The sequence below is a fragment of the Protomyctophum parallelum genome, assembly GCF_964188405.1.
Source record: "Protomyctophum parallelum genome assembly, chromosome: 7".
Lineage (NCBI taxonomy): Eukaryota > Metazoa > Chordata > Actinopteri > Myctophiformes > Myctophidae > Protomyctophum > Protomyctophum parallelum.
Window position 1 is genome coordinate 22,116,816 of NC_139705.1, and position 25,641 is coordinate 22,142,456.

Genomic DNA, 25,641 nt, shown 5'->3' on the forward strand with positions numbered 1-25,641 from the left:
GGAGGGCTGGAGCCTTGTTTTTAGGGCCTTTGAGGTGCTGTGGTACCAAGAGGTGCATGCATAGTCAAAGAAACCTTGTACGAGGGCTCCTGTTAAGGTCTTCAAGGTGTTTTTGTTGACCAGTGAGGAGATCCTGTAAAGGAATCTTGTTCTTTGATCGACTTTTTTGATTACGTTGGTGGCCATTTTATCACCGGAAAGATTAGCCTCCAGGATGGAACCTAGGTAGGTAATTTAGGTAATTTTTCGTGTGATAATATTGTCACCCACTCTAACCAAGAAGCCATCTGCCTTGCTGAGATTACTATTTGATCCGAAGAGAATGGATTCAGTTTTTCCCAGGTGTAAGGATAGTTTGTTATCAGCGAGCCAGGTGTAGATTCTACCGAGTTCAGAGCTGAGGGTCTTTTCAACCTGCAGTTTGTTCCTGTCCGAGACCAGCAGTGCTGAGTCATCTGCGAATGTATAACAAAAAGGTCCTGGTGACTTGTTTCCATTGTGGTCCTATGTATTCAATTAATCAACATTAAGGGAAATTTGCCACTGGTCCTCTGGGCTAGTGACTTCAAAATCACTGTCCCTACTATTGTAGCTACTGGTCCAGGAACATTACTTTTGAATCGGAAAATAACAGTCAAGAATTGACCCTCATATGGGATGTGCTCACAGAACGCTATGATGTACCCAGGCAATTTTACAATATCATTACAAAACACCAGTACCACAGAGAAATGATGTCAACTTTTTTTTAAGGCATTCATTTTACTGGCCCAAGTGGTAAATGGGCAAGTGGAAGGTGCATTCTGCTGGCCCAGAGGGTCTAAAATAGTACTACCGGGCCATTTATAATGTCTATCCCATAGAGTTATAAACAGTAGGCTACTAATACATGTCAACACAATATGTACAAAGAAGAAAGGAAAATGTTACAGTGAAAACCTTTCTATGGGAATTTGCCTTTAGCTCTTTGTGGTCTCTGACATTGGATCATTTTAAATGAATGGTTGGGGAAACAATGTAATTCTCACTATCATACACATGTAGGGTAGGCCTACATCAGGTATTTTGCACAATATGCATTATTGAGTAGGTTGATAGTACAAAAGTTAAACGGCAGAAACCGACTACAGTGGGGATTTGGAAACGATAGTGACTGAACACATTGCGACTGTGGCTTAGTAGGTAGAGCAGGTCACCCAATGATCCATGGGTCGGCGGTTCGAATCTCGGCTCCTCCTGTCTACATGTCTAAGTGTCCTTGGGCAAGACACTGAACCACAAATTGCTCCCGATGTGCTGGATCATGGATGGTAGCCTACATTGCATGGCTTCCAGTTCCACCGCAATCGGTGTATCAATGTATGGGTGATTGTAATGCACTGTGAACTAAGCGCCTTGGATAAAGGATCTATATTATAAATGCACCATTTTACATTAAACTTGATTTGGTACAAGCACATTTTACATTTTTGTATCGATTACCTCACTCAAGCATAGTCTTTTTTACTTGCACTTGTAAGTAATTGTAATACAATGTAATAAAATGAAGTAGATGTTTATTCATTTATACAGATGTTTATTATTATCGGAGAAATAAGTGGCAAGTGACAATGGGAGAATCGCTGAGGTGTTAAAAAAGGCGAAAAAAAGAAAAGCTGCGTACTTCCGCCGGCGCGTAAAGATGACGCAAGACTGCCTATAAATATCACGTCGCTTGAGCTTTTACGACATTCCTGGACACTTCGCTTTCACGGTAAGTCAACATATTTTCTTTCTGCGGATACTCAGTTGAATCCAAATAAATCAACGTGTTTCTAATGGCCATCTAACTCCCCCGTGACATTTATTTTTCTCCTTTCAGTCATCCCTCCTCGAGATGAGAGCCAAGGTTTGTGTTTTTTCACTGCATGATGTAGTAAATTGCATCTTAGCCATGCTAGCTACTCGCATGTTAGACATGCTAGCTACTAGCTAGTAGGCCATTCCCAGCTAAACGAAAAAACGGGATTCTAAATGCATGTAAAATTTGCATTTACTCTAGTATTGCATTCGTTTTTCTGGTGTAATTATAACGTGACTCTTGTTTCTCTTTTTCAGTGGAGGAAGAAGCGTATGCGCAGGTAAGAAGGCATTCAGTCGCAACTGCTAGTGCTAATGTATTCCCTACGGTAACATTTTGGTCGCTGATATATTTTAGAATGATTTATCTTATCTGTGGTGTCCACTACGTTTGCTTTGCAGGCTGAAGCGCAAAAGGCGAAAGATGAGGCAGAGGTCCAAGTAAACTGTCCCCCTCCAACATGGCTGTGTCAACCGCAACAACAAGGCCCGACTATCCATGGCTGTTGACTGCAACGAGGCCTGGACACCTGACCAGGTTGAAGGGACCACAGCTGGAGCACATGGTGTTATTCATGTCTAGTGTGCTTTTCAACCAGGCAACTGGATTGACTGGAGCGCTACATCAAGACCAATTTGGATGACATTTTATTGTTTGGGACGTTTTGTGAATCTGTCGAGTTTGTGCTCTTTAACTTTTTGAAACATTTGTTTTTTGTTAATAATTTTTTCAGAATAAACACGATTATTGTTTTAAAACTGTTTTTGGAGGCTTTATTCAATTCAATTCATTGTTGTGAAGTAATGGAATTCACCAACGCCTGTCCCCACAGATTACTAAACTAAATAACAGCCGGGGATTGCATGTGAGACCTGAGTGATAAAGGTGTTTATGACTAGCTGTGTGTGGCGGGTGGGATTATTATGCCCTTTACTTGCCGGGTTTTCCAGGGTTTGGGGAAAACTGAATTCCTTGCACTTTGACTTCTGGGGTGATGTGCTATATAAATTGTGTTTACGCTCCCCCGTTCCAACAAGGCATACTCTGAACAATGGTTTTGCTTAGTTTCCTAAAAGCTCAGCTGACCTGAGATATGCCCAAGGCCAGAGTCTGTTAAACCCTGAGAGCTATCCAAATTCCCCATAACACTGACTTTACTGTGTGCTATTGGGGGAGGTGATGTTCGTTTTACATTGAACTAATTATCTAGATCTTTAACAATCAAACTCATTTGTAAGGAGTATTCCCTGCAGCATATCATGGGAGTGTTTCACATGGCTGTGGATGTAGGCTATTTGTATTTTGTACTAAGCTACATCAACTCCAGTCCTCGCGTTACAGAAACGGATGCCATGGCCCATCCAGTTTCATGGGTTAATACTTGGGCTACTGTTAATTATTCTATAGCGTATGTTGGACATTTAAAATAATACAGCGTCTTCAAATTAAATAGCATATAAAAAAATATTTCGTTAGAGAACTCAATTTGATCGTTTGCGAACCAGAAGCTTTTCAACGGCTATAAATACATTGGGACTGTCTGAGACTGACTAGTGACAGTCATTGTTTTTTTTAACGGCAAAGAGTTCTATTTCTTGCAACGGTTCAATAATGTTGGTGATAACTTGTCTAAGGCAGTGTACTGAGTGTTCTGATGTTTGGTTAGGGTTGACACTCAAAATTGTAACAGGAAATGAACAAGTGGCTGGCCAGCTCTATCTTGATTAGCTACGGTCTAAAGGCACGTACTGTAAATGACTTAATTACTACCCACACCAAAGTGAACGTCATGATGATTTGGAGAGGCAGAGTCATATTATATGGGCAGGATGCCCTCGTGTAAAATTTAACAACACGGTTCTGTCTGGGGGGGGGGGGGGGGGGGGGGGGGGCGTGCGTGCTGCAAATAGCTGGTGGGCAGACAAAATGCACACATGCACTACTCATTAGGGAGTACTCGCTGACAAAAATTGAGAATGCAAACGCCTTATGTCTTCTCGTCTTATGATATTGAACACTTTTAGGAAAAATCAGAGAACCTATGCCACTCTCAGCCTGGCCCTGGAGCCAGAACAGCAGACATGTCACATCACATCTCAGGCTATTAGAGCCTTGAAGATAGATAGTGCGACGGTGTCAAGCAACACGCTGTCGGCTGTCCTATAATAAATTATGTAGTAAAGTGACAAACATAATTCAACTGAGAATATGAATCAATGCAATTGCCACCGTGTGTGGATCAGCAATTTATTGAGCCTCGATCGGCACACCGCTTGTGTGTCCATTGCCCAATCAACCATTAAGGCTGTAGGTAGCTAAATTGAAAAGTTGTCAGGCAAAATACAGTGTCGAACTGTCGTTTGCCAAAAAGATTGTTAGATTGTTGTAGTTGGATGCATTCTGTGTGGCAAATTGAGTCGGACTGCCTGGCCCTGGACCATAGCCCTGGACATCATTAGACTATTTAATTCACCTGCATGCATTTAGTGGTGCGTTAAAGAGATGACGCAGGAGTCAAGGACTGCCTATAAATATCACATCGCTTGAGCTTTTACGCCATTCCTGGACACTTCGCTTTCACGGTATTGTCAACATATTTTGTTTCTGCGGTCGCGGATACTCGAGTTGAATCCAAATAAATCAACGTGTTTCTAATGGCCATCTAACTCCTCCGTGACATTTATTTTTCTCCTTTCAGACATCCCTCCTCGAGATGAGAGCCAAGGTTTGTGTGTTTTTTTTACTGGATGATGTAGTAAATCGCATCGACTCGGTAGTACTCGCATGTTAGACATGCTAGCTAGTTAGCCATTCCCAGCAACAACAAAAAAGAGGATAGTAAATGCACATGCATTTACTCTAGTATTGCATTCGTTTTTCTGGTGTAATGAGACTTGTTTTATAATGTGACTTGTTTCTCTTTCAGTGGAAGAAGAAGCGTATGCGCAGGTAAGGGATTCAGTCGCAACTGCTAGTGCTAATGTATTCCCCATCGTAAAATGTTGGTCGCTGATATATTTTAGAATGATTTCTCTTATCTGTGGACGGTGTCCACTACGTTTGCATTGCAGGCTGAAGCGCAAAAGGAGAAGGATGAGGCAGAGGTCCAAGTAAACTGTCCCCCTCCAACATGGCTGTGTCAACCGCAACAACAAGGCCCGAACACCTGACCAGGTTGAAGGGACCACAGATGGTGCACATGGTGTTATTCATGTCTAGTGTGCTTTTCAACCAGGCAACTGGATTGATTGGAGCGCTACATCAAGACCAATTTGGATGACATTTTATTGTTTGGGACGTTTTGTGACTGTCAAGAGTTTGTGCTCTTTAACTTTTTGAAACATTTGTTTTTTGTTAATATATTTTTCAGAATAAATAAGATTATTGGTTTAAAACAGTTTTTGGGGGCTTTATTCAAATTTCATATTCCACTTTTGTATGTGGCTGGTTTATCTTGTTTGTTGGGAAGTAATGGAACTCACCAACGCCTGTCCCCACATGATTACTAAAAAACAGATTGCATGTGAGTGATAAAGGTGTTTATGACTAGCGCTGTGTGGTGTGGAGGGTGCGATTATTATGCTCTTTACTGGGGTTTCCAGGGTTTGGGGAAAACTGAATTCCTTGCACTTTGACTTTGGGGGTATGTGGGAGCAAATGTGCCATTTCATTTAATAGAAATTGTGTATCTGCTCCCCCTAGTTCCAACAAGGCATACTCTAACTGGTTTTACTTAGTTTCCTAAAAGAAGCTCAGCTGACCTGAGATATGCCCTAAGGCCAGAAAGTCTGATTACAGATTGTTGTAGCTGGCTGCATTCTGCATGTGGCAAATTAAGTCGGACTGCCTGGCCCTGGACATCATTAGACTATGTAATTCGCATGCATTTAGTGGTGCGTTAAAGGACCACTTTTCAACTTTCCTTCATATAATTGGTCCTCAGGAATGTTTATGATTAAATGCCACCATTTTGTTCTATTCAGTCCGTGTCTCATGGGAGGGCTGTGGGCAGTTCAAACAAGTTGTAATACGAAAATGGAAGCCATCGTTCTCATTCTAATAAAAATATATATAAAAAATAAAATAAAATCTCCCTCCCGTCCTCCCACAAGACAGACTGATGGTGTCAACATTAATTATTTAGGACCAATTATATGAAGACAAGTTTTATAAAGTGGTGAAGTGGTCCTTTAACATTGCAACGCATTATTGATGCTGGCCCCTTATCAGGAGTAAACGTGGACTGCTGGATATGGGAGCACTATATCTATTCATGAAACCATTCATACCATTTTGCTGTCTGAGGTTAGGAATGAATGTCCATAATTGGTAGGATATCTAATGCTGTTATCAGGCTTTGTTGTGTAAAAAAAAAAGCTACCGCAGTGGAGGCGCGTTGGGCGCGTGCGTGATTACGCACTGCTTCATAACGGACAATATGTTAAAAAATAGAGGGAAGAAAACGGTATAGAATAGAATAGATAGTAGCCTATGATATGCGTTTCACACTGCATGGCATCTTATAACCCCTGCTGATTTCCTCAATGTCCCTCCTATTCCGTTATAGTCTGCTGCTATCATTTCAGACTTCAGAGACGTAAATATTACGCTCCGCCCGTGCGTCGTGACACGGACGCTAAAACTATTCTAAGAGCAAGTTAATTCTAGGGTTTAGTTTCTATTGGATTTCCTGCAAAGCAGAAGAAGGAGGGCTTCGCTTCTGGCTGAGCACGCCCGCACAGGTCTAGGCTGATCTGGCATTTCATTTGCATGGGAAACACGAACAATTAACAGTAGCGCGGTTAGGGAGCGCTATCAAATGAAACCGTGATAGATAATGCTTTAATCGATCGGGCGCCGTTTTCTTAGATTAAATGTCAACGCTTTTCAGAACAAGTTTTCTCTGATCCGGCCCTCGATCGCTGACACAGGAGCACAGGAGCAGAGAGAGACGTTTGGGTGGGCACTGGGCAGCAGCAGCATACGGAACTATAGTGAATTCAAAGGAGAAAGAAGAGTATATAGGCTAGAGCTTGCGATGTCATCCTCGGATGCGGGGTCGAGTGCGGGTAGCGGACAGGGGTCTGCAGAACCGGCCTCGTCAGAGACGATCCCGCCGCCACGACCACCAGGTGAACGCGCAGTCAGTGTTCTGTGGTCTTTTGCAAAATGCCTAGGCGCACTTTTGCCAGTGTACCTGGCCGGATACTTTGGCTTCAGCATCACTTTGGTCCTGCTGGTTCTGATGGTCTACATCGGATGGAAACACAGTCGGCTGGAGAAAGTGATGCGGCTCAAGTCTGCAATGTACCTCTTGGAGAACCAGGGGGAATTCATCGCGGAAAAGGTCTACAGAACTAAACGGGACGTGCCTTCATGGGTAAGCCAAACCTAACCCTAATGTGCATGTACTCTCAAAATATATCGTGCGCGTTTCTGACGCACATGTCAATAGGCTACTATATGGCCTCAGTTGTTTACGATTCTATTCTGCAATAGTGCAATTAGTCTCCATGGGGTGGGGTGCCCACAAGTAAAAGCACGATATGAACGTGAATAAGTATGAACATAAATTCATACTAAATATTGATATCTAATATATCCCATTGAATGGCTCTGTCTGTCTGTCTGTCTGTCTGTCTGTCTGTCTGTCTGTCTGTCTGTCTGTCTGTCTGTCTGTCTGTCACACACACACACACACACACACACACACACACACACACACACACACACACACACACACACACACACACACACACACACACATAACGGGGCGTGGTTTAGGGGAAGAGTGGCCAGTTCGATCCCAAGCTCCCCCAGAGTTGTGTCGAAGTGTCCTTGAGCAAGACACTGAACCCGTAATTGCTCTCAATGTGCAGGTTGGTGCCTTGTATGGTTTCCACTGTCATCGGTGTATGAATGTGTGTGTGTGTGTGTGTGTGAATGGGTGAATGTAATGCACAATCTCTGTAAAGCGCCTTGGGATAAAGGCGCTATATGAATGCACCATTTACCACACACAGACCATGCAGTCCAGAACTGCCTCTTTCTCCAAGGTAACATGCACAGACATTGTCAATGTCCCTTTTGTTCATTATGTTTTTCTCCACACTGGCAAGCACAGTGGTTTTCTAGTGTGATCTGCCCTTGGCACTACTGTAGCAGGGCCTATATTTGGACATTCCTAATGTGCAGTGCCTGAGGAATGAGTGTAGACGAGTCTAAACCAAGTGCCAAACTGAGGAATGTGAATGAACTTGACGTAAAATAACGTGGCAGTACAAACCAATCAGAAGAATGACAAAATTTTGTGTACTAATTAGGTAAACAAGTGTGTCATTTATTTATCAAAATATCTTACATCATCACCACAGTCTTCCGAGGTGTACATGTGTTCTTCCTTTTCCTGCATGGTTCAAGCGGTAGCGCTGCAGCTTTTTGACCATATCTGGTGTTCCAAAGCCTGATAATTCATAAACATTTAGCAGTGGGGGATCAGTAGGCCTACCATATCAGGAGAAGAGTGTGTAGAGCCCGATCAATGCCAGATTATTGGCTGCAATGCCCATCCTGATTTTGGAGGCCAGACCACACCAATGCAACTGGTCGCAACTCCTTGCAACCAAAACAGTTTTAAGGGCAGTCTACGACACACCAATGCAACTCCTTGCAGCAAAAATTTTTTAGACCCCATTGCAGTCTGGACTGACAACTTGCAGACTGATGCCTATTGTGGTTAATGGTTAGTGGTTACACGTAGTTGCAAGGAGTTGCAAGTAGTTGCAAGGAGTTGAATTAGTAGTTGCAAGCGGATGACTGACCTTAAAATAGTTTTGTGCACTTAGATTATGCACATCATGTGTGTTTGTGTTTGAGCAGGTTCACCATTTCATTTCACTTTTTAGCACCCCACCCACTGCACCCGCTGTTTCCGTAGGTTCAACTGAAAGCTCTCAAATTAAACCTAATTTCAACCATATCTCATGACTATGTCTCATGAGTTGAGTTGAGACAGTAACGATGTTGCAACATGTGACAGATTACTGGAGTTTAGGAAATGAAACCATTTGTTTTATCAGTTGTCAAGCAGTCAGTGTAGGTGTAGTGCAGTGTAGTCAGTGAGCTTATCAGCAAGTAAATAGAGATACAGGCCAGAGGCCAGAAGTGAGAGTGCATTGAAACATTTATTCACATACACAGCATTAAATGACGGGTCATGTAACCCAGCGAATGTAAAAATTCCATTGTAGTTCCATTCCATTGTAGTCAAAATGTTGAGTACGTTTTATATTAGAAATGTGCAGTATGGGTCAAGCATGGGTCAAGCAAGGTTTTAGAAACTGCCAGACTTGCATATTTTATGTTGGACAATTTCCATGATTTGCATAATTTTGTCATTAGCATAATCACCAATATAGACAATATTTCAGCTATACTGCTTGCCTGATTAGTACGGTATCCGGAGAACTTGTAGTCCTTCTGGTGCTTTTCGATTCAGACGCACTGACAGCGTACATAAGGCCTCTGCGTGTGATTTGTAGAATCGGCCTCGGATCTGTCAGCTGCATTCATCCTGGAATGAAATCAACTTCCCGGTGGGATAGGAACCCATGCAGTACGAGTGAACATGAACAACCCTGTCAGAGGAGACAGAGGAATGCGGAGTCACAGCAGCATCCTCAATCTATCGATGCTGAGCATTGACCTGGGGGAACGATGAATCACCTCTGTCAGTATAGTGCAACATATTGCCATGGAAACTAACCATGGTCTCTTCTTTTCTGTCTATCTGTTAGACATGGCCACCACACAGGCAGTGGTGGAAAGTACATTTACTTTACTTACAATTTTGAGGTATTTGTACTTTACTTGAGTATTTCCAATTTCCAATACTTTTACTTCTACTCCACTCGAAATATTGTACTTTTACTCCACCACTATTTCATTGAAAACTTTAGTTACTACCGTAGATGTATAGTTACTTTGTATATTTAGATTATTATTACAAAACATTGATTGATTGATTGATTGATTGATTGATTGATTGATCGATTGAACTTTTTTATTAACAGTTTGTAGAATGGGTACAGTTCAACGAAGTTACAGGCCAATACAAAATCTGCTACGAGGATGAAACCACTACGAAAAAGCACTACGACTTGTTTACATCAGGGTCTTCCATTTTCAATTCATCAGAACATTTAAAGACATACAATTATACACTTCTATGCAAAACAATAAATCATACAGTTAAGAAATAATTAAAACAGGGAAAAACGTGTATAGTATGGAACATAACCACTTCAGCACAGCCATTTGAAAATTGCCGATCTACAAGCTCATAATGCGTCACGATGCGACACAGTGAGCTTGTAGATCTGCTACTTTCAAAATATAATTATATAATTTGAAATTTTGAAACGAGACACTCTGCATAATGACTACTTTTACTAAATACATTTTTATGCCAATACTTTTACTCAATAGTAAATGTTGACTTCTGGACCTTTACTTAAACAGTATTTTCCCACCACTAATCAGTAGTGCTACATATTGCCATGGAAACAACCATTATCTCTTCTTATTTGTCGTATTAGTCATGACCACCACACAGGCATAAGCATGCACACACGCACGCATGCACCACACAAACACTCACACACACACACACACACACACACACACACACACACACACACACACACACACACACACACACACACACACACACACACCACACACAGACTCGGATGCAGTGTGTATAAAGTTTCCAAGGAGGCACACACACGTCCAAATTATAAAATACTTGGTGCTGGACAGAAGCATATTGTGAAACCAGTAAAATAGTGTCCAGTCTCCACACTGCATCATGCTTCCATGGACATTTATGATATTATTACCACCTTTTGGGGTTAATTAATAATTATATCGTAGTATTTTGACATTTGGATCATTTATCATTTGGATATGTGTATATGCATTTTTTTAAACGTTATGCATTGCACACACACTCAACAAGTGTACGTATGCATACTATCTACTGTATCTATGTGCTAGCTATACTGTTTACTCAGAAATGTTGACACTACAGGCGCAGGTGGTTTACACAGGAACCGATACTTAATGAGGTGGAGGAGGTGTGATATCGTACCACAAACACGCACACACACGCACGTGCGCGCACACACACACACACACACACACACACACACACACACACACACACACACACACACACACACACAGTCACACACACAGTGGTGCAACGCATAACCAGACAGCAGTCAAACAACCACCAACCAGCTAACAATTTACATTGAACCAATCAACCATAGCTAGTTAACCAGACCAACCAGACATCTAGCTAGTTAATCAGCCAATCCGTTAACCATGCATCCTTATACAGTATCTCTCCATCTCCCCCTCTCCCCTATCACTCCATCACTATCTCTATCTACTTTCTCTCTATCACTCCATTGCTATCTCCCACTGCTTCCTCTCCATTACTATCTCCATCAGGATCTGCATCATCATCTGTCTTCCTAGTCTTATTGTGTTCCTTGTTTCATAGTTATAGTTAATAGTGTTAATATTCAGTCTATATTCAGTTATTTTATGAAGCAATATTGTATTCTTTGTTTCGTAGTTGCAGTTTTGTCTTAGTGCTCGCCTGTACCCTGTTTGCCCTGTCTAAGTATTTAAACACCCCTGTGTTTGTTTTTCACAGTCTGTCATTCTGCATTATATGTTTGTTTTTGTCGTTTTTCAGTATAACGTCCTAGTGCTTCTCCTGGTTTATTTTCTTGGTGTTCCCTGGTTCATTTTGTCATATTGAAATCCCCTTGCATTTGGATGACTCTAACCTCTTCGTCATCCTTCCACTTGGATCGAACACTCATATCTTGACAATCTTGCTTTCTCTCTGTCTCTATCTCTTTTTATCAGCTCGCAGTACTGATCAGTAAACAGAGCAAATAAAATAAGCCACTCTGCATTTTAGTCAACAAACTGCGATTAATTCACAGATTACGAAGGCACCGTGACATTGCAGTGGGGAGGTTCTATAATCTATATATCATCTATTGCTTCTATTCTATATCATTATCACAGGGATTAACAGAGCTGCTCCTGCAGCTCCACTCCAAACATATATTGAATTATCAACTTGCTTGTTATTTTAAACAGCCCCTTAATTAAAGCATATTGTGTGTGGCATATAGTGTGTGGTGCACTCTCTCTCTCCATTTTGTAAAAAATAAATAAAAGGATGTCACTCACGTGTTTGAGGTACCGGTAGTTTAGTCAGGTATGAGGGTATTGAGGGCAGAGCCCCTTTGACTATATTGAAAGTCAATCCCATTTGTAATTGCTTAACGCTCTAACCTGAGCCGTTCAGCAAAATGTGAAATAGGTGGGTCATCTTGGGCCCAAGGCCAAGGAGTGGTCCAATCAGTTTGTTTTGACAACTGAAGCTCAGTCTTTAGTGACACATAATAAGGTTACAGAGAAAGGAGGACTGGGCGTGGGGCAGTGGGGGGCAGAGGATTCTAGTAAGAAAATGAATTGGTCTTTCCCAATTGTGTAAGATTTAGAATTGGAAGAGCTTCGTGAATGAGGCCCATTGAGAGAATCTATTTATCAACCAAGCATTCTCATGGTTGTGTGAGTATACTAACTTGAGGGCGGGCTTTGCTTAGTGGGTAGAGGGTCCATCTAGTAAACATAAGGTCAGGTCACCGGTTTGACACCTGTCAATGTGTCAAAGTGTTCCTCAGCAAGACGCACGGTTAACCCCTAGAGCTCGCCCCGAACACTCATCATCATTTATTGATTGATTGATTGAATACATTATTAACAGTTTGCAAATAGTACCAGTGGTACCATTATGCAATGATGCTAAAAAGGATAACACAAAAAGCCCTAAGGGCTGGTTTCCATGGTTGCTCAGGCTCTAGTTGTGTTCGTAGAGGTGTGACAATGAGCCCACTGGCACAATATATTCTGGAAGAATAGTGATCTAGGAACAGATACCAGCTGCTATGCAGGTCAGCGTCATTGTTCCGACGGCTCATTATTGGTCCGACTCGCCCCATTTCAACCCTGTCCCTGTGGACTGCGGATCCCCTGCTATGCTCCTGCACCTTATTTAAAAATCATAAATGTTTGGATGGACTTTTTTTCCCTTCCCTTGCCTTACTTTCTATGCATTTATTCTTGTATTCTTTATTATTATTAAAAATAAAATAAAAACTGTTTTGAGTGAAATGTGATTTGATTTACATGTTGTCATATTTGGTAGCATTTCAAAACATTTCGTAGAATGCTTTTTTTTTAGAAAAGCTAAGGGGTTCTAGTTCTAATAACACCCTCATTTCATTCAGGCCTTTATTGATATGACACAGTGGAGATAGACAGGACTCAAGAAGAGAGAGAGAGAGAGAAAGAGAGAGAGAGACTGGGAATGACATGCAGCAAAGGTCGTCGGGATTCAGATCTGTGACACCCATGTGCCTATATGTGGTATGTGCCTGGGCTATAGGCCAGAGGGCACCCCACCGCTTAGTTATTCTAAAATAAACCACAGCTTCTTTCTTGGCTTGTTTCCCGAAGAACCCATAGATTCCCTAAATCTAAAGTTTCCTCCTCTTCATGGTTAGTTAAATCCATTATAGCGCACAGCTAGTGCAATTACAGACCCTATAATTTAAGGAACACGTCACCTATTTTCAACCTTCATCATATATGTAGGCCTACAGTAAGCCTGACTAATGCTCAGTTGCACAATTTTCTGGAGCCGTCGCTGATCAGACTGTTGAACCAGGCGTGACCACCACCTGTCAGGCTATACGTTTGTTGTGGATTTGCCAGCAGAAGTTACAGCTCTGTGTGAGCCTGTCACCAGGTTGGACCTAGACTTTACTTTTCCTGTGAATCTACCATGATGGAGTTTACCTTGTGGATTTGTGGTTGAATCTGAACAAATACATTTGATACCTCTTTTTGCACTTCATATCTCCTGTACGATGCGCTGACTGACACTCTTTGCATTAATGTGTAATCTCATGTACATATACGTGCTGCAATGTGGACCTTCCCGATGTGCTCCCTCCTTTGTGTCTAACCTTATGCTCCGTTATGTCTAACCTGTAACCTCATGTACATATTACTGTACCAAAAAACACAGAGGCCAACTGGGTGCTCAAAGGAGATAAGAAATGTCTTAAAAGTATATTGAAGGTGCTTCTAGGATGTACTGTAGACTTAAAAATGATCCGAGCACTCAAATTATCCACATTTTTGGTGCAGGTTTATAAATATTGAACTGTACTTGAGTGCAGGAATAACAAATCCTTAAAACCAACATTCCCCTTATGGCATAAATTAACTACAATGTTATATTCTAAAATGCTGCACTCACTTTTCTCACTTTTCTCGCTAAAAAACTATTGTGACCTAAAATGAGTTGAACTCCCCTGCCCTGGCTAAACCCGCCGACTGCATCAACAGAAAAGCGTAACATTCTTTGCATGTCAAATGTCAAATGTGATGTACCGGGCAGTCGGGCACACACATTCCCAGTGTACGGTCATGTGATATGCGTTTAGAGGGATGTACAGAAGGAGATTATGTCTGACAAGGCGCTTACAACTGTTGCTGGATGAAGATGATTTTCGTTTTAAAACAATCAAAACATCTTGTGGAAGTAGACAAATTGATGGCCTACTCCCTACTCACCTACTGTATGTTATGGGGATGTTTCTTTTTTCTTTGTAGCTCATATCAAAGCCATAGCGCAATTCATAAATTATCTAAACTGTCAGGTTTAATAATAATGCTGTCATTGCTGTCACTAGGCTTAACATCTATAAAGACTTGACACTAAAATACTTGACATGACATGATCAAGATAAGTCTCATGTTTATGCAAGATGTCTTATTGCTGTCGCTATAGGCTTACATCTATAAAGACTTGTAGCTATTTCAGTGTCAGCTCTGATAGTTTCATCATGTCACTGTTTGTTCCTCTACAGGTCCACTTCCCCGATGTGGAAAAGGTCGAGTGGCTTAATAAGGTACGTTTTCTCCAACTGTGTGCGTGCATGCGTGTGAGACTGTATGTGTGTGTACGCTCCTCCAGTGTGTGTGTGGGTGTGTGTGCGTGCATGACCCAGATGCTCTTATGTTGTGGCCTGGTTTCCCTGCAGCGCCAGTTTAGAGTAGATTATCTAGCTGTGATTAAGAGCCAGAGAGTGGGGCTCAGATCATATCTCAGCCATTCTGTAAATGGACTGCAGCTTGTCTCTCTCCCGCTACAGGAAAAGCACAGCATCAGCACCGCCGGACTGGCATTCATGTGAACAGGACACCCTTCTGGAAGGGAAAATGTAATGACAAAAGCCCCTATTGTAGGAGGGTGGTCTGCGGAGGGTCGTCTTTCACGGCCCCTTTACTTCGCCTATACGTGTGGTCAAATTGCAAACACCCACGCCTGGCGGGCTAAAGAAAGACTATATATATACTGTATCTCACTCCCAGGTATCCCTGCATATCATTATTACCGTAACATAACCTATTGTATTCGACAAATTAATGCATACTGGTACTGTATGTGTGGATTGAATGCACTGATGTGTAGTCAGAATCATCATGTGATGTTTTGCTTTTCATAGGCTGCAGCACTGCGTCACTGTGAACCGCATGGGGGTAATGTCCCGTATTGTCACTGTTGGCTAGAAATCTATTCATCTTTTTTATGGGGATTTCTTTCATACGTGAATGCCCTATTTTATGACAATCTTTATGACAGTGTATAAAGTAGCAGCGCAAAAGTAGCAATAACTAAAAGAACACAGGTTTTTCCATTTCTTGAAAAGTAGGCATTTAGCAGACACTCTTAATCCAGAGCGATTTACAATAAGCAAGATCACTATTTCCTAGATCACTATTTCTATGCATTTGATCAAGTGCATAGAAATAGTAATCTAGGATCATAAGTAAACTAAGAACCTATTCTCCGTCTAACAGTAGAATATCCGTACATTGCCACTATAAACACTATAGAATGCTATAGATCAATAATGACCTGGCATCTGTCTACATAACATGCTATCTAAATGACATATTTTAGCCTTTGCATAAGCCTGCAGGCAAGGTCATCGAGGTGAGGGCAAGTGCTACGGCCAGTACGTGCTAAGGTGGAGTTTAAAGAGGGGAGTTTTCAGACTAAAGCAGACAATTGGGAGTGAAGTTGGTTGCACACTGGACGCGTTTTTTGGAAAACCGACGGAAAAACGCAGCTAAAAATCTGGAAAAATCCAGCATACGCGTTCACTTTAAAAGTCGGAGTCTGCCCGCCCAAGTTTACATGCTGATGTGGTCAGTCTGCTAACTGCTCTGATAGGACTGATATATGGCTGTGTATTTGGTATTTGGAATACATGAAATGTATGTAAGATTACAGGCATTCTATTAACAATATTGGAAAGGTTATGATTAGGAAAGCCAGACAATAATGCCAGACAATATTGTTGGCTGCTAGGAGCGTCACAGAAAAAGTGAAACCAAGAGTCACTTGTCCAATGGACAAGTACATTTTTAATGCACTTGTCTTAATGTCAAGCCCTGCATTCTGCATAGAAAGTACTTTATTTGACTTGTAGCGCAATATAACGGAATAGAATAGTTCTACGTACATTGCAGTATTGATACTTTTACTTTACTACAATTGAGTACTTTTTCCACCACTGTGCATGCATATGAGTCCACTGTAGCTCGAAGCCACAAAGAATTCAGGTCTGTTGCCAGCGTCGTCTTTCTTTGAGCTGGACGTGAGAGGGCTGACGTGTAGATTATGAGGAGGACGTTTAGCACCTTTCTCTCAGACCTCTCACACGGATGCTGAGCCTATAACATCACACGTCGTGAAGAGCGGTTGCACTCTAGTGCCAACGGTATATTGCTGCTGTCGGGCAGAAACCTTGTTTGTCCAAAACCGATGCAAACCGTTGCAAAAGTAGAATATGGAGATGCATGGTTTTCTGCGCAACAGGAAAGAAATTGTGGTTGGTTTGGCATTGCATTATAGTTCCTGTAAGAGGAGATATGTGTGCAAACTGCAAAAGAGGCCTTGCACTGCAGGATGTGAAAATATCTTAAGTTGACTGTTAGTTCAGTTATAAAGTGAAATGTCAAACCTAATGTTCTAAATGTTCTAATTTTAAACCTAATGTTCTAAATTAGCTTTATAATTTTCTCATTATTTATCCATGCCAACAATTAATTAGCCTCCCAGAGTGAACATTACTGGAGGGTGTTGTATAAGAAATGTCCAATTCCCAAAGAAGCATTAATGGCCCGTTTTCAACGGCCGACAGCAGGCGCTGCGATACTCGCGGTCGGGTTTTTCCAACACCGACCGAGAGAACAACAACCGGTCAAGACACCACGCATTTTGTCATTGTAACATCTGGTTATGGATATTTGGCTCTTAAAAATTAGGCTTACGCGCGATATAACCATGGCAATGCACGATAGATAATTAATGCTGGCGGCAAAACGGTTTTAAGAGCTGAGTCTGACTTTGGTACTGCACCCCTAGATTATCAACCATACGCATAAATCAACGGTAACTAATGTTTCATGTAAATGTTTAGTGATTGAGAAATTATTTTGGGACTGAAGGTGCTTCTATAATTTTGTAATTATTTAAAACAAGAACTATAAATTCGACATAAAAATAATTGACGTCTAACCAATGACTAGTCTAAACTAAGTATGCACCCCATAATCTAGGCATCTCATAGATATCTTGATAACAATTTCCACAAAGGTGAGACCAGAATGTGAGGAGTCATTCTTTTATTTGTTAGGAGCTCCTAGCCACGTGATCAGCATGAAAAGTGAACAAAGTCTCCCAAATACATTTTACAGCTAACAATACATTTCTTGAGAGTGCGGAGGAGTATAGAAAGATGAGAGGTGGACAGGCCCTTGCATAGCTTGGCCATATTGTATACCGTGTATCTCCAAATAGTAGCCCTACTGAAAATAGCCGCCTGGTTGCTTTTAAACATCCGGGGTCTGACACCATTTTGCATATTAAACGCCCTGTTCCAAATAAACGCCCCAGTCCGTACAAACAGAGGGCTATTATTTGCAGTTTCTTTAGCCAAATCTGGGTCCGACCGGGGCTATTATTTGAAGTTTCTTCAGCCTATCTGGAACTGTAACAAAATAATGGCCGGGTGCAGGCCGGTGCAAATATAAATAAAACAGCTATTTAGGATTAAAAGGAATAGGTTCATTTTAAATGCCCAGGGTCCGAAACGATTTTGCGTATTAAACCCCTTGGCTACCATTTGGAAATATGCGGTATGTAGGTATGCTACTATTATAGAAACTCTTGTCTTAACATCAATGATTAAGCTGCCAGGTTAAGACGAGAATAGGCGGCATGTAGAGCAGTCCTTGTACAACAGCTGATGGCTGGTCTCCAAGGCCATGACAGCAGCAGGAGTTTATGACCCCCTGCTGTGGAGCAGATCAGTCCAATACAGTTTAAACTGAATTAATTGTTACCCACAGAAATGCATACAATTAAGTAATATTGGCATTTAAACATTTCCCCCAAGAAAATATTGTATCATCCTCTTGTATTTTGTACATTTCCTCATATTGTCTTTTTGAAAGTTCTGCTTTCTGATTCATTTATGCACAAAAACAACAACAAATGACTGGATTTCCTGTTCTGTAGATACTGCAACAGGCATGGCCGTTTGTCGGCCAGTATCTGGAGAAGCTGCTGGTCAAAACCATTGCTCCTGCCATCCAGAACTCTAACCCTTATCTGAAGACCCTCAGCTTCACCAAGGTCAACCTGGGAGACAAGGTACGGTAGCTGTTTGACCTGGAGCGTCTCTTCTTTTTGACATGGGGGTGTAGTTCTATTAGTACACTAGTATGAATTGCTCTGATCTTGGTTTAGTTGTGATTCGATGATGTTATTTTTAGAGATGCACAGTATTGAAATTATGACAGAATCGATATCCGATTATTTGCAGGTCAACCTGCAGTATAATGACATGACACCAGTGTTGTTTATGGCAGCAAGTCTCTTCAATAGTTTTCATTTAGTTTCAGTCACATTTTAGTCACCTGGAATGTTTTAGTGTTAGTCTAGTTTTAGTTGACTAAATATCATAAGATTTTAGTCGACTAAATCTACAGTTGATTTAGTCGACTAAAATGTATTCTGGTGGGCCTTGATGCCGTCATAATGACCGTTTTTACACTGGCTGAAAATATCCGATCTACAAGCTCACAACGCGTCGCAGCGCGACACATTGTGAGCTTGTAGATCGGCTTTTTTTGTAATTTGTTGACAAAATTGTCAGTATATTTAGTCATAGTTTTTAGTCATCATAGCTTAGTTTTCATTTTAGTTTACATTTAGTTTTCGTCAGTGAAAAAAGGTAGTCGACGAACATTTTTTGTCTTAGTTTTAGTCGACTAAAATCGCATGACACCCAAAAAAGGGACACCAGAGTTTGTGTGATTAATATCAGCTGTTATGTTTAACAGGCAATAAAGGTGGTTGGGATAAAGGCCCACACGGAACACGATAAGAGTCAAGTGCTGCTGGATTTGTTTGTGAGGTAAAGTATGATTGATTACCGTCTCTGTCATGTCATATTTTTTGACATTGGACAAGCGATTGAGCTCTCCCTCCCTGTCTCGTCCCGCAGCTACGCTGGTGATGTTGAGATCAATGTGGAAATCAGTAAATACTACTGCAAAGCCGGAGTGAAAGGAATCCAGGTAATTACAGTTCAAGAGCTATCGTTAACAGATTCTAACGTCATTCCGTTAGATCAGTGGTTGTCAACCTGTGTGTCGGTGATTTTGGTCCCCAGAGGTCCCCAAATGACAGTAAACCGAGTAAAATGTTTAAGACCCTTTTAATACCTTAAACAGAAAATAAATGAAATGAAAAGTATAGTAACCAACAAACTACAGTATACTATATAAAAACTGGTCAAACATTGGCCAAAATTTCTAATAATATAAGGCAAAAAGGTAAAAAATAATAATAATTGTAAATAGCTGATCTACAAGCTCACAATACCTCAGGCGTTGTGAGCTTGTAGATCGACTGTTTTCACAATATCTATCTGTGGAACTGAGTCAAACTAAACGTAATGCCTCAACTCAAATATGATTATTTTGGTGGGTCCCCAGTTCAAATAAGTAAATAAAATAAAATAAAATGTTGAGGGCCGCAGCCTCCATGGGAAGAGTTGTAGTTGTGTCATTGACTCATGCAGTGTTCAACCTCCTCCACTCTTAGCTCCATGGGAAGCTGCGTGTCATCCTGGAGCCCCTCATTGGAGACGTGCCTCTGGTCGGAGCCATCACCATGTTCTTCATCCGCAGACCTGTGAGTGTGGCACTAATTATCCTGTCTCTGGTTGCATTCTGTCGCTCTGTGAGTGTGGCACTAATTGACCTGCCTCTGGTTCCATTCTGTCGCTCTGTGAGTGTGGCACTAATTCACCTGCCTCTGGTTTCATTCTGTCACTCTGTGAGTGTGGCACTAATTCACCTGCCTCTGGTTCCATTCTGTCGCTCTGTGAGTGTGACACTAATTCACCTGCCTCTGGTTCCATTCTGTCACTCTGTGAGTGTGGCACTAATTCACCTGCCTCTGGTTTCATTCTGTCGCTCTGTGAGTGTGACACTAATTCACCTGCCTCTGGTTTCATTCTGTCGCTCTGTGAGTGTGGCACTAATTCACCTGCCTCTGGTTTCATTCTGTCGCTCTGTGAGTGTGGCACTAATTCACCTGCCTCTGGTTCCATTCTGTCGCTCTGTGAGTGTGACACTAATTCACCTGCCTCTGGTTTCATTCTGTCGCTCTGTGAGTGTGGCACTAATTCACCTGCCTCTGGTTTCATTCTGTCGCTCTGTGAGTGTGGCACTAATTCACCTGCCTCTGGTTCCATTCTGTCGCTCTGTGAGTGTGGCACTAATTCACCTGCCTCTGGTTCCATTCTGTCGCTCTGTGAGTGTGACACTAATTCACCTGCCTCTGGTTTCATTCTGTCGCTCTGTGAGTGTGGCACTAATTCACCTGCCTCTGGTTTCATTCTGTCGCTCTGTGAGTGTGGCACTAATTCACCTGCCTCTGGTTCCATTCTGTCGCTCTGTGAGTGTGGCACTAATTCACCTGCCTCTGGTTCCATTCTGTCACTCTGTGAGTGTGGCACTAATTCACCTGCCTCTGGTTTCATTCTGTCGCTCTGTGAGTGTGGCACTAATTCACCTGCCTCTGGTTCCATTCTGTCACTCTGTGAGTGTGACACTAATTGACCTGCCTCTGGTTCCATTCTGTCGCTCTGTGAGTGTGACACTAATTCACCTGCCTCTGGTTTCATCTGGTTTGCAGAAACCTATTATCTCCATGTTTAAACTATTTTTGCTCCGTAAATTAACGCCCTATACATCATCACACCATCTAGCGTCACACAAAAGCTAGGGCTGTCACAATTACAAATTTAAGTTGACGATTAATTGTCACACAAATAATTGCGATTAACGACTTAATTGTGAACTTTAGAAAATATGAACACAAATTTAATTTCTGTTTGCCTTTTAGGCTTCCCAATTAGAAATTGCACAGGGCAGGCATGACAAATAACTTAAATATACAAAGAAATATCTGACATATTTAATGATGTTACATGTTAAACATGTAACAATAGCGGAAATAGCTGATCTACAATTTTGGACAAGACGACATTTCTACCCATGAGAAAAGATGATTTACAATAAGCAAGCAGTCCATTATTATTAATGATAGCGACGTAGCTTGCGGAGTTAGTTCAGTCAGATATACTCGAGGGGCTCATTCAGTGTTATGCAAGACACATGTCATTCGCTAACGTGGCAATCAGCTGACCAATTGGGTATTTAAGCTCACCTACGTCTGGATTCTTCTTGCGTTCCTTCCTCTGTGTAACGCGTTCCTGGTGTTGTTATGCACTGTTTGCTCCCACCGCCACCCAATGCAGCACCACCGGTGGGCTCTGCTATGTATTTGTATAGTAGAAGTTACATTAGATGTGATGTGGTACTGGTAGAAGACTGTACAAATGTTTTTAATTCCATCTGCCATCGTAGAAGCTGGACATTAATTGGACTGGGCTGACCAACCTTCTGGACATCCCTGGGCTGAAGTGAGTTCCAACTGCACCAACACCTTTATTAGCCAATAACATAATTATCATTCATTATCAATATGGAGGAGTAGTAATAATAATCCTATTAACTAATATAACATAATTATGCTGCTGGCGTTCTGTATATGTATTGCATTGTAATTTAAAGGATGACTTCACCCATTTTCAACCTATCTATTTAATTGGTCCTCACTAATGCTTTTTATAATACGGTACCATTGTTGTCTACTCGGTGTTGGTCTCAAAGGAGGGCCGTGGACAGTTCAGAGACCCCAGGCATCATCGATGGGGAATCCAAGCTAATAGAAACCGCAGGATTTTTATTCCTGGAAAGTTTGTGTGATATAGTAGTAGTATCCATTATTCTCACATTAATTAAAAAGGACCAAACCGCCCTACCGATGATGATGATGATGTCACTGGTAAGCAGGTTTCTGAACTGCCCAGTGCCCACAGCCCTCTAACCTGACTCCGCCAGATGGTGGCAGTAGTGAGTTCCTCCTCCTGCTTCCATCTGGTCTCTCTCGGGCAGAGTCGATGTACTCCGAGCCAGCGCTGATCGGAGCGATATGCAGCCGCTATAGAGGTGGGATCAACGTCGGATCAACGCGAGACTGATGACTTATTGAAGCTGTGCCACAGCGCACATGTAAACACAACCTAACAAGACTACGACTCAAAATTCGGGTTCATCGGTTCTGCTTGAGAGAGACCAGCAGGAGGAGGCAATACTGCCGCAATCTGGCGGAGTCTGGTTAACAGCCCTCCTCTGAGACACAGACTGAGAAGACAAAAATGGTAGGCTACCAGTACCATGTTATTATGAGCATTAGTGAAGATATGTTGAAAATTAGCAAAGTGGTCCTTTAAGAATCCACACATTTATATAGGTCATTTTTTTGAAAATACAATTAAAGCATTGTCAGATGCATCTTGTCAACCTATATCAAATGCTCCTGGCAATGCTTTTAATGACAGATTTGTCATTCATTTTTTAATTGTATTCCTCGTTTGGATGACGTTAAACATGATCTCACAGGTAAATGTCTTCATCTTTAGCCTATGGCTATATAGTATATATACTCCCGATTGGGGCCATCCTTGTTGAGAATCTGGATCATGTTTTTTATGTATGCATGCAGTGGTGTAAAAAGTACTGTAGAAATGTAGAAATACTGTGTTACAAGTAAAAGTCCAGAATTAAAAAGAAATACAATTTGGTTAAAGTAGGTCTACAAGTATTGGTATCTTATGGTACTTATAGAACCAAAAGTAAAAGTATTTATTGTGCTTGTAGATCTGTTATTTTCAAATGGATGAAATATATATAGGGCGGAAGTGATTAGTGTGTTCTGTAATAATAATCAAAATCTACAAAGTAACTTAACTAAAGTTTTCAAATAATTGTAGTGGAGTAAAAGCACAATATTTTCCTCTGAGATTTTCAGTAGCCTACAAGTGAACGTACTGAAAATTGGAAATACTAAAGTAAAAGTACCTCAAAATTGTACGTACTTTGGCCCGGGCCGGTCTAGCGGTCCGGTCCGAGCACCTAGGCTGGTAATCCTAGGTGTTCTGATAGCGTGCTGCGTGTTCGAGTCCCGATCCCGACGAACTTTGCTTCGTGCATGAGTTTGCTGCCTTGTTTCCTGTCAACTTTTACTGTATATATTCAATAAAAAGGCATAAAGCCCCCCCCCCAAAAAAATAAAAAATAAAAATATATATATAAAAAAGTACAATACTTAAGTAAACTTTCCACCACTGTATGTATGTTCATGTTGGTCTTCAGCCAGTTTCTAGTGTGTCTCTATCTGTTCTGTTTGTCTGTCTGTCTGTCCCCCCCCACCCCACCCCATGTGTCATCAACACCACCCTTGCATTCATTTGCAGTGCCATGTCGGACACTATGATAATGGATGCAATAGCCTCCTACCTGGTGCTCCCCAACCGTCTCACTATCCCCCTGGTGGCCGACCTGCACGTTGCGCAGCTTCGCTCCCCTCTCCCAAGGGTAACAGTACAGAGACAGTCTGAACAATGAATGGCCTGGAGAGAGAGACACTGAACCGCACGCACGCACGCACGCACGCACGCACGCACTCACGCACGCACGCACGCACGCACGCACGCACGCACGCACGCACGCACTCACTCACGCACACACACACACACACACACACACACACACACACACACACACACACACACACACACACACTCACTGACTCACTGACTCACTGACTCACTGACTCACTGGCTGAATGAAGCACATCCCAACAGCATACTACCAGTGGTTTTCAACCAGTGGTCCTTGAGGGGGTTCCAGGTGGTCCCTATAGCTAAATGATGAAGAGTTGGTAACCAAATGGACCCTTATTAGACCTTTAACTCTTGAGAGTGTAAAATTAATTGGTTTCATTTTACACTCTCAAGAGTTACATTATTGTTAAACATCTGCAACACAGCATGGAATGAGAGGCTAAATGTCATCAATTGGTGGTCCGTGGCTCAAATGTTGAATAAATAATGGACCTTGATGTGAAAAGGGTTGAAAACCACTGCTGTATACACAGCAGCTACAGTGGTGGAAAGTACTGTGCTTAAGTGACATTTTGTATTATTATTATTTTTTACTTTACTGGAGTGTTTCCAATTTTCAAGTATTTATACATGCTACTTACTGAAGTTATTCAACTAATACTTTTACTCAAGTAACTTCCACCACTGCATAGCCAAAAAGACACAGAAAGTCCACACTGCGCAAAAGCTCCATGACTAAGACGTATGTTTGCCTCTGTGTGTGTGTGTGTGTGTGTGTGTGTGTGTGTGTGTGTGTGTGTGTGTGCATGCATGTGTGCGTGTACGTGTGTTGTGTGTGCGTGCGTTGTGTGTGCGTGCGTTAGGGAGTCGTACGCATCCACCTTCTGGAGGCCGAGGATTTGACGGCCAAGGATACGGTCATCAAGGGTCTAATCGACGGGAAGTCGGACCCGTTCGCCGTGCTGCGCGTGGGAACCCAGACCTTTACCTCTCATCACGTTGACAGCAACCTGAACCCCCAGTGGAGGGAGATGTATGAGGCAAGCCAGAGAGGCACAATAATACCCTCCTGAGAGTCCTGACTGAACTAAAAGACTTAACGATAGACTGTTTCCTTTTGATTTGGCCTTGGATTGCGAGTGTAGCAGCAGCCGCTGCGTTTGTACGTTTCATAGCTCCAGATGGCTGTGAATGTCACTGTGCCCTTCATGCACTAAGTATCGGCTTGTAAAATTGTCACGGAAACCTTTGTTGTTATCAGTTGTGGGTAGATTTTTCTCTGTTCTGCAGAAAACAAGACACTGTTTTCCGAGATAGGCAAGACATATCAGCTGAATGCTGATATGTAGTTTGTTTATCTCTTGGTCCTGCTGTATATGCTCAAAATGCAGAATATGAGTTCAGGCAAATTATGTATTGAAATAGAATTATTTGTATTTACAGCTGAACCAGCACAAAAGTTAGGCTTTACTGGCAATTCCTTAAGATATACTGTATATATATATACTGTATGTCTGTGTG

The 25,641-nt window shown here is 41.9% G+C and overlaps 1 protein-coding gene and 2 long non-coding RNA genes across 3 annotated transcripts in view; all 3 read left to right on the plus strand.

Annotated features, from left to right (window-relative positions):
- Positions 1-1,686: 1,686 nt before the first annotated feature.
- Positions 1,687-2,598, plus strand: LOC310861433. Its single transcript, XR_014569484.1, has 4 exons — positions 1,687-1,753; positions 1,862-1,888; positions 2,098-2,120; positions 2,242-2,598. It is a non-coding gene; the product is annotated as an uncharacterized lncRNA (long non-coding RNA).
- A 1,924-nt stretch (positions 2,599-4,522) lies between these two features.
- LOC310861434 lies at positions 4,523-5,235 on the plus strand. The gene is made up of 3 exons (XR_014569485.1): positions 4,523-4,565; positions 4,767-4,789; positions 4,912-5,235. It is a non-coding gene; the product is annotated as an uncharacterized lncRNA (long non-coding RNA).
- Positions 5,236-6,550: 1,315 nt separating this feature from the next.
- The window catches only part of esyt1a (extended synaptotagmin-like protein 1a), a 37,278-nt gene continuing 18,187 nt past the window's right edge, over positions 6,551-25,641 (plus strand). Inside the window, exons 1-9 of the mRNA XM_083769110.1 lie at positions 6,551-7,220; positions 14,872-14,913; positions 18,594-18,728; positions 19,421-19,494; positions 19,585-19,657; positions 20,187-20,276; positions 22,019-22,074; positions 23,971-24,091; positions 24,984-25,160. Coding sequence (XP_083625236.1) covers positions 6,879-7,220; positions 14,872-14,913; positions 18,594-18,728; positions 19,421-19,494; positions 19,585-19,657; positions 20,187-20,276; positions 22,019-22,074; positions 23,971-24,091; positions 24,984-25,160 — 1,110 coding nt within the window. The 5' untranslated portion in view covers positions 6,551-6,878. The remainder of the gene's footprint in view (positions 7,221-14,871; positions 14,914-18,593; positions 18,729-19,420; positions 19,495-19,584; positions 19,658-20,186; positions 20,277-22,018; positions 22,075-23,970; positions 24,092-24,983; positions 25,161-25,641) is intronic.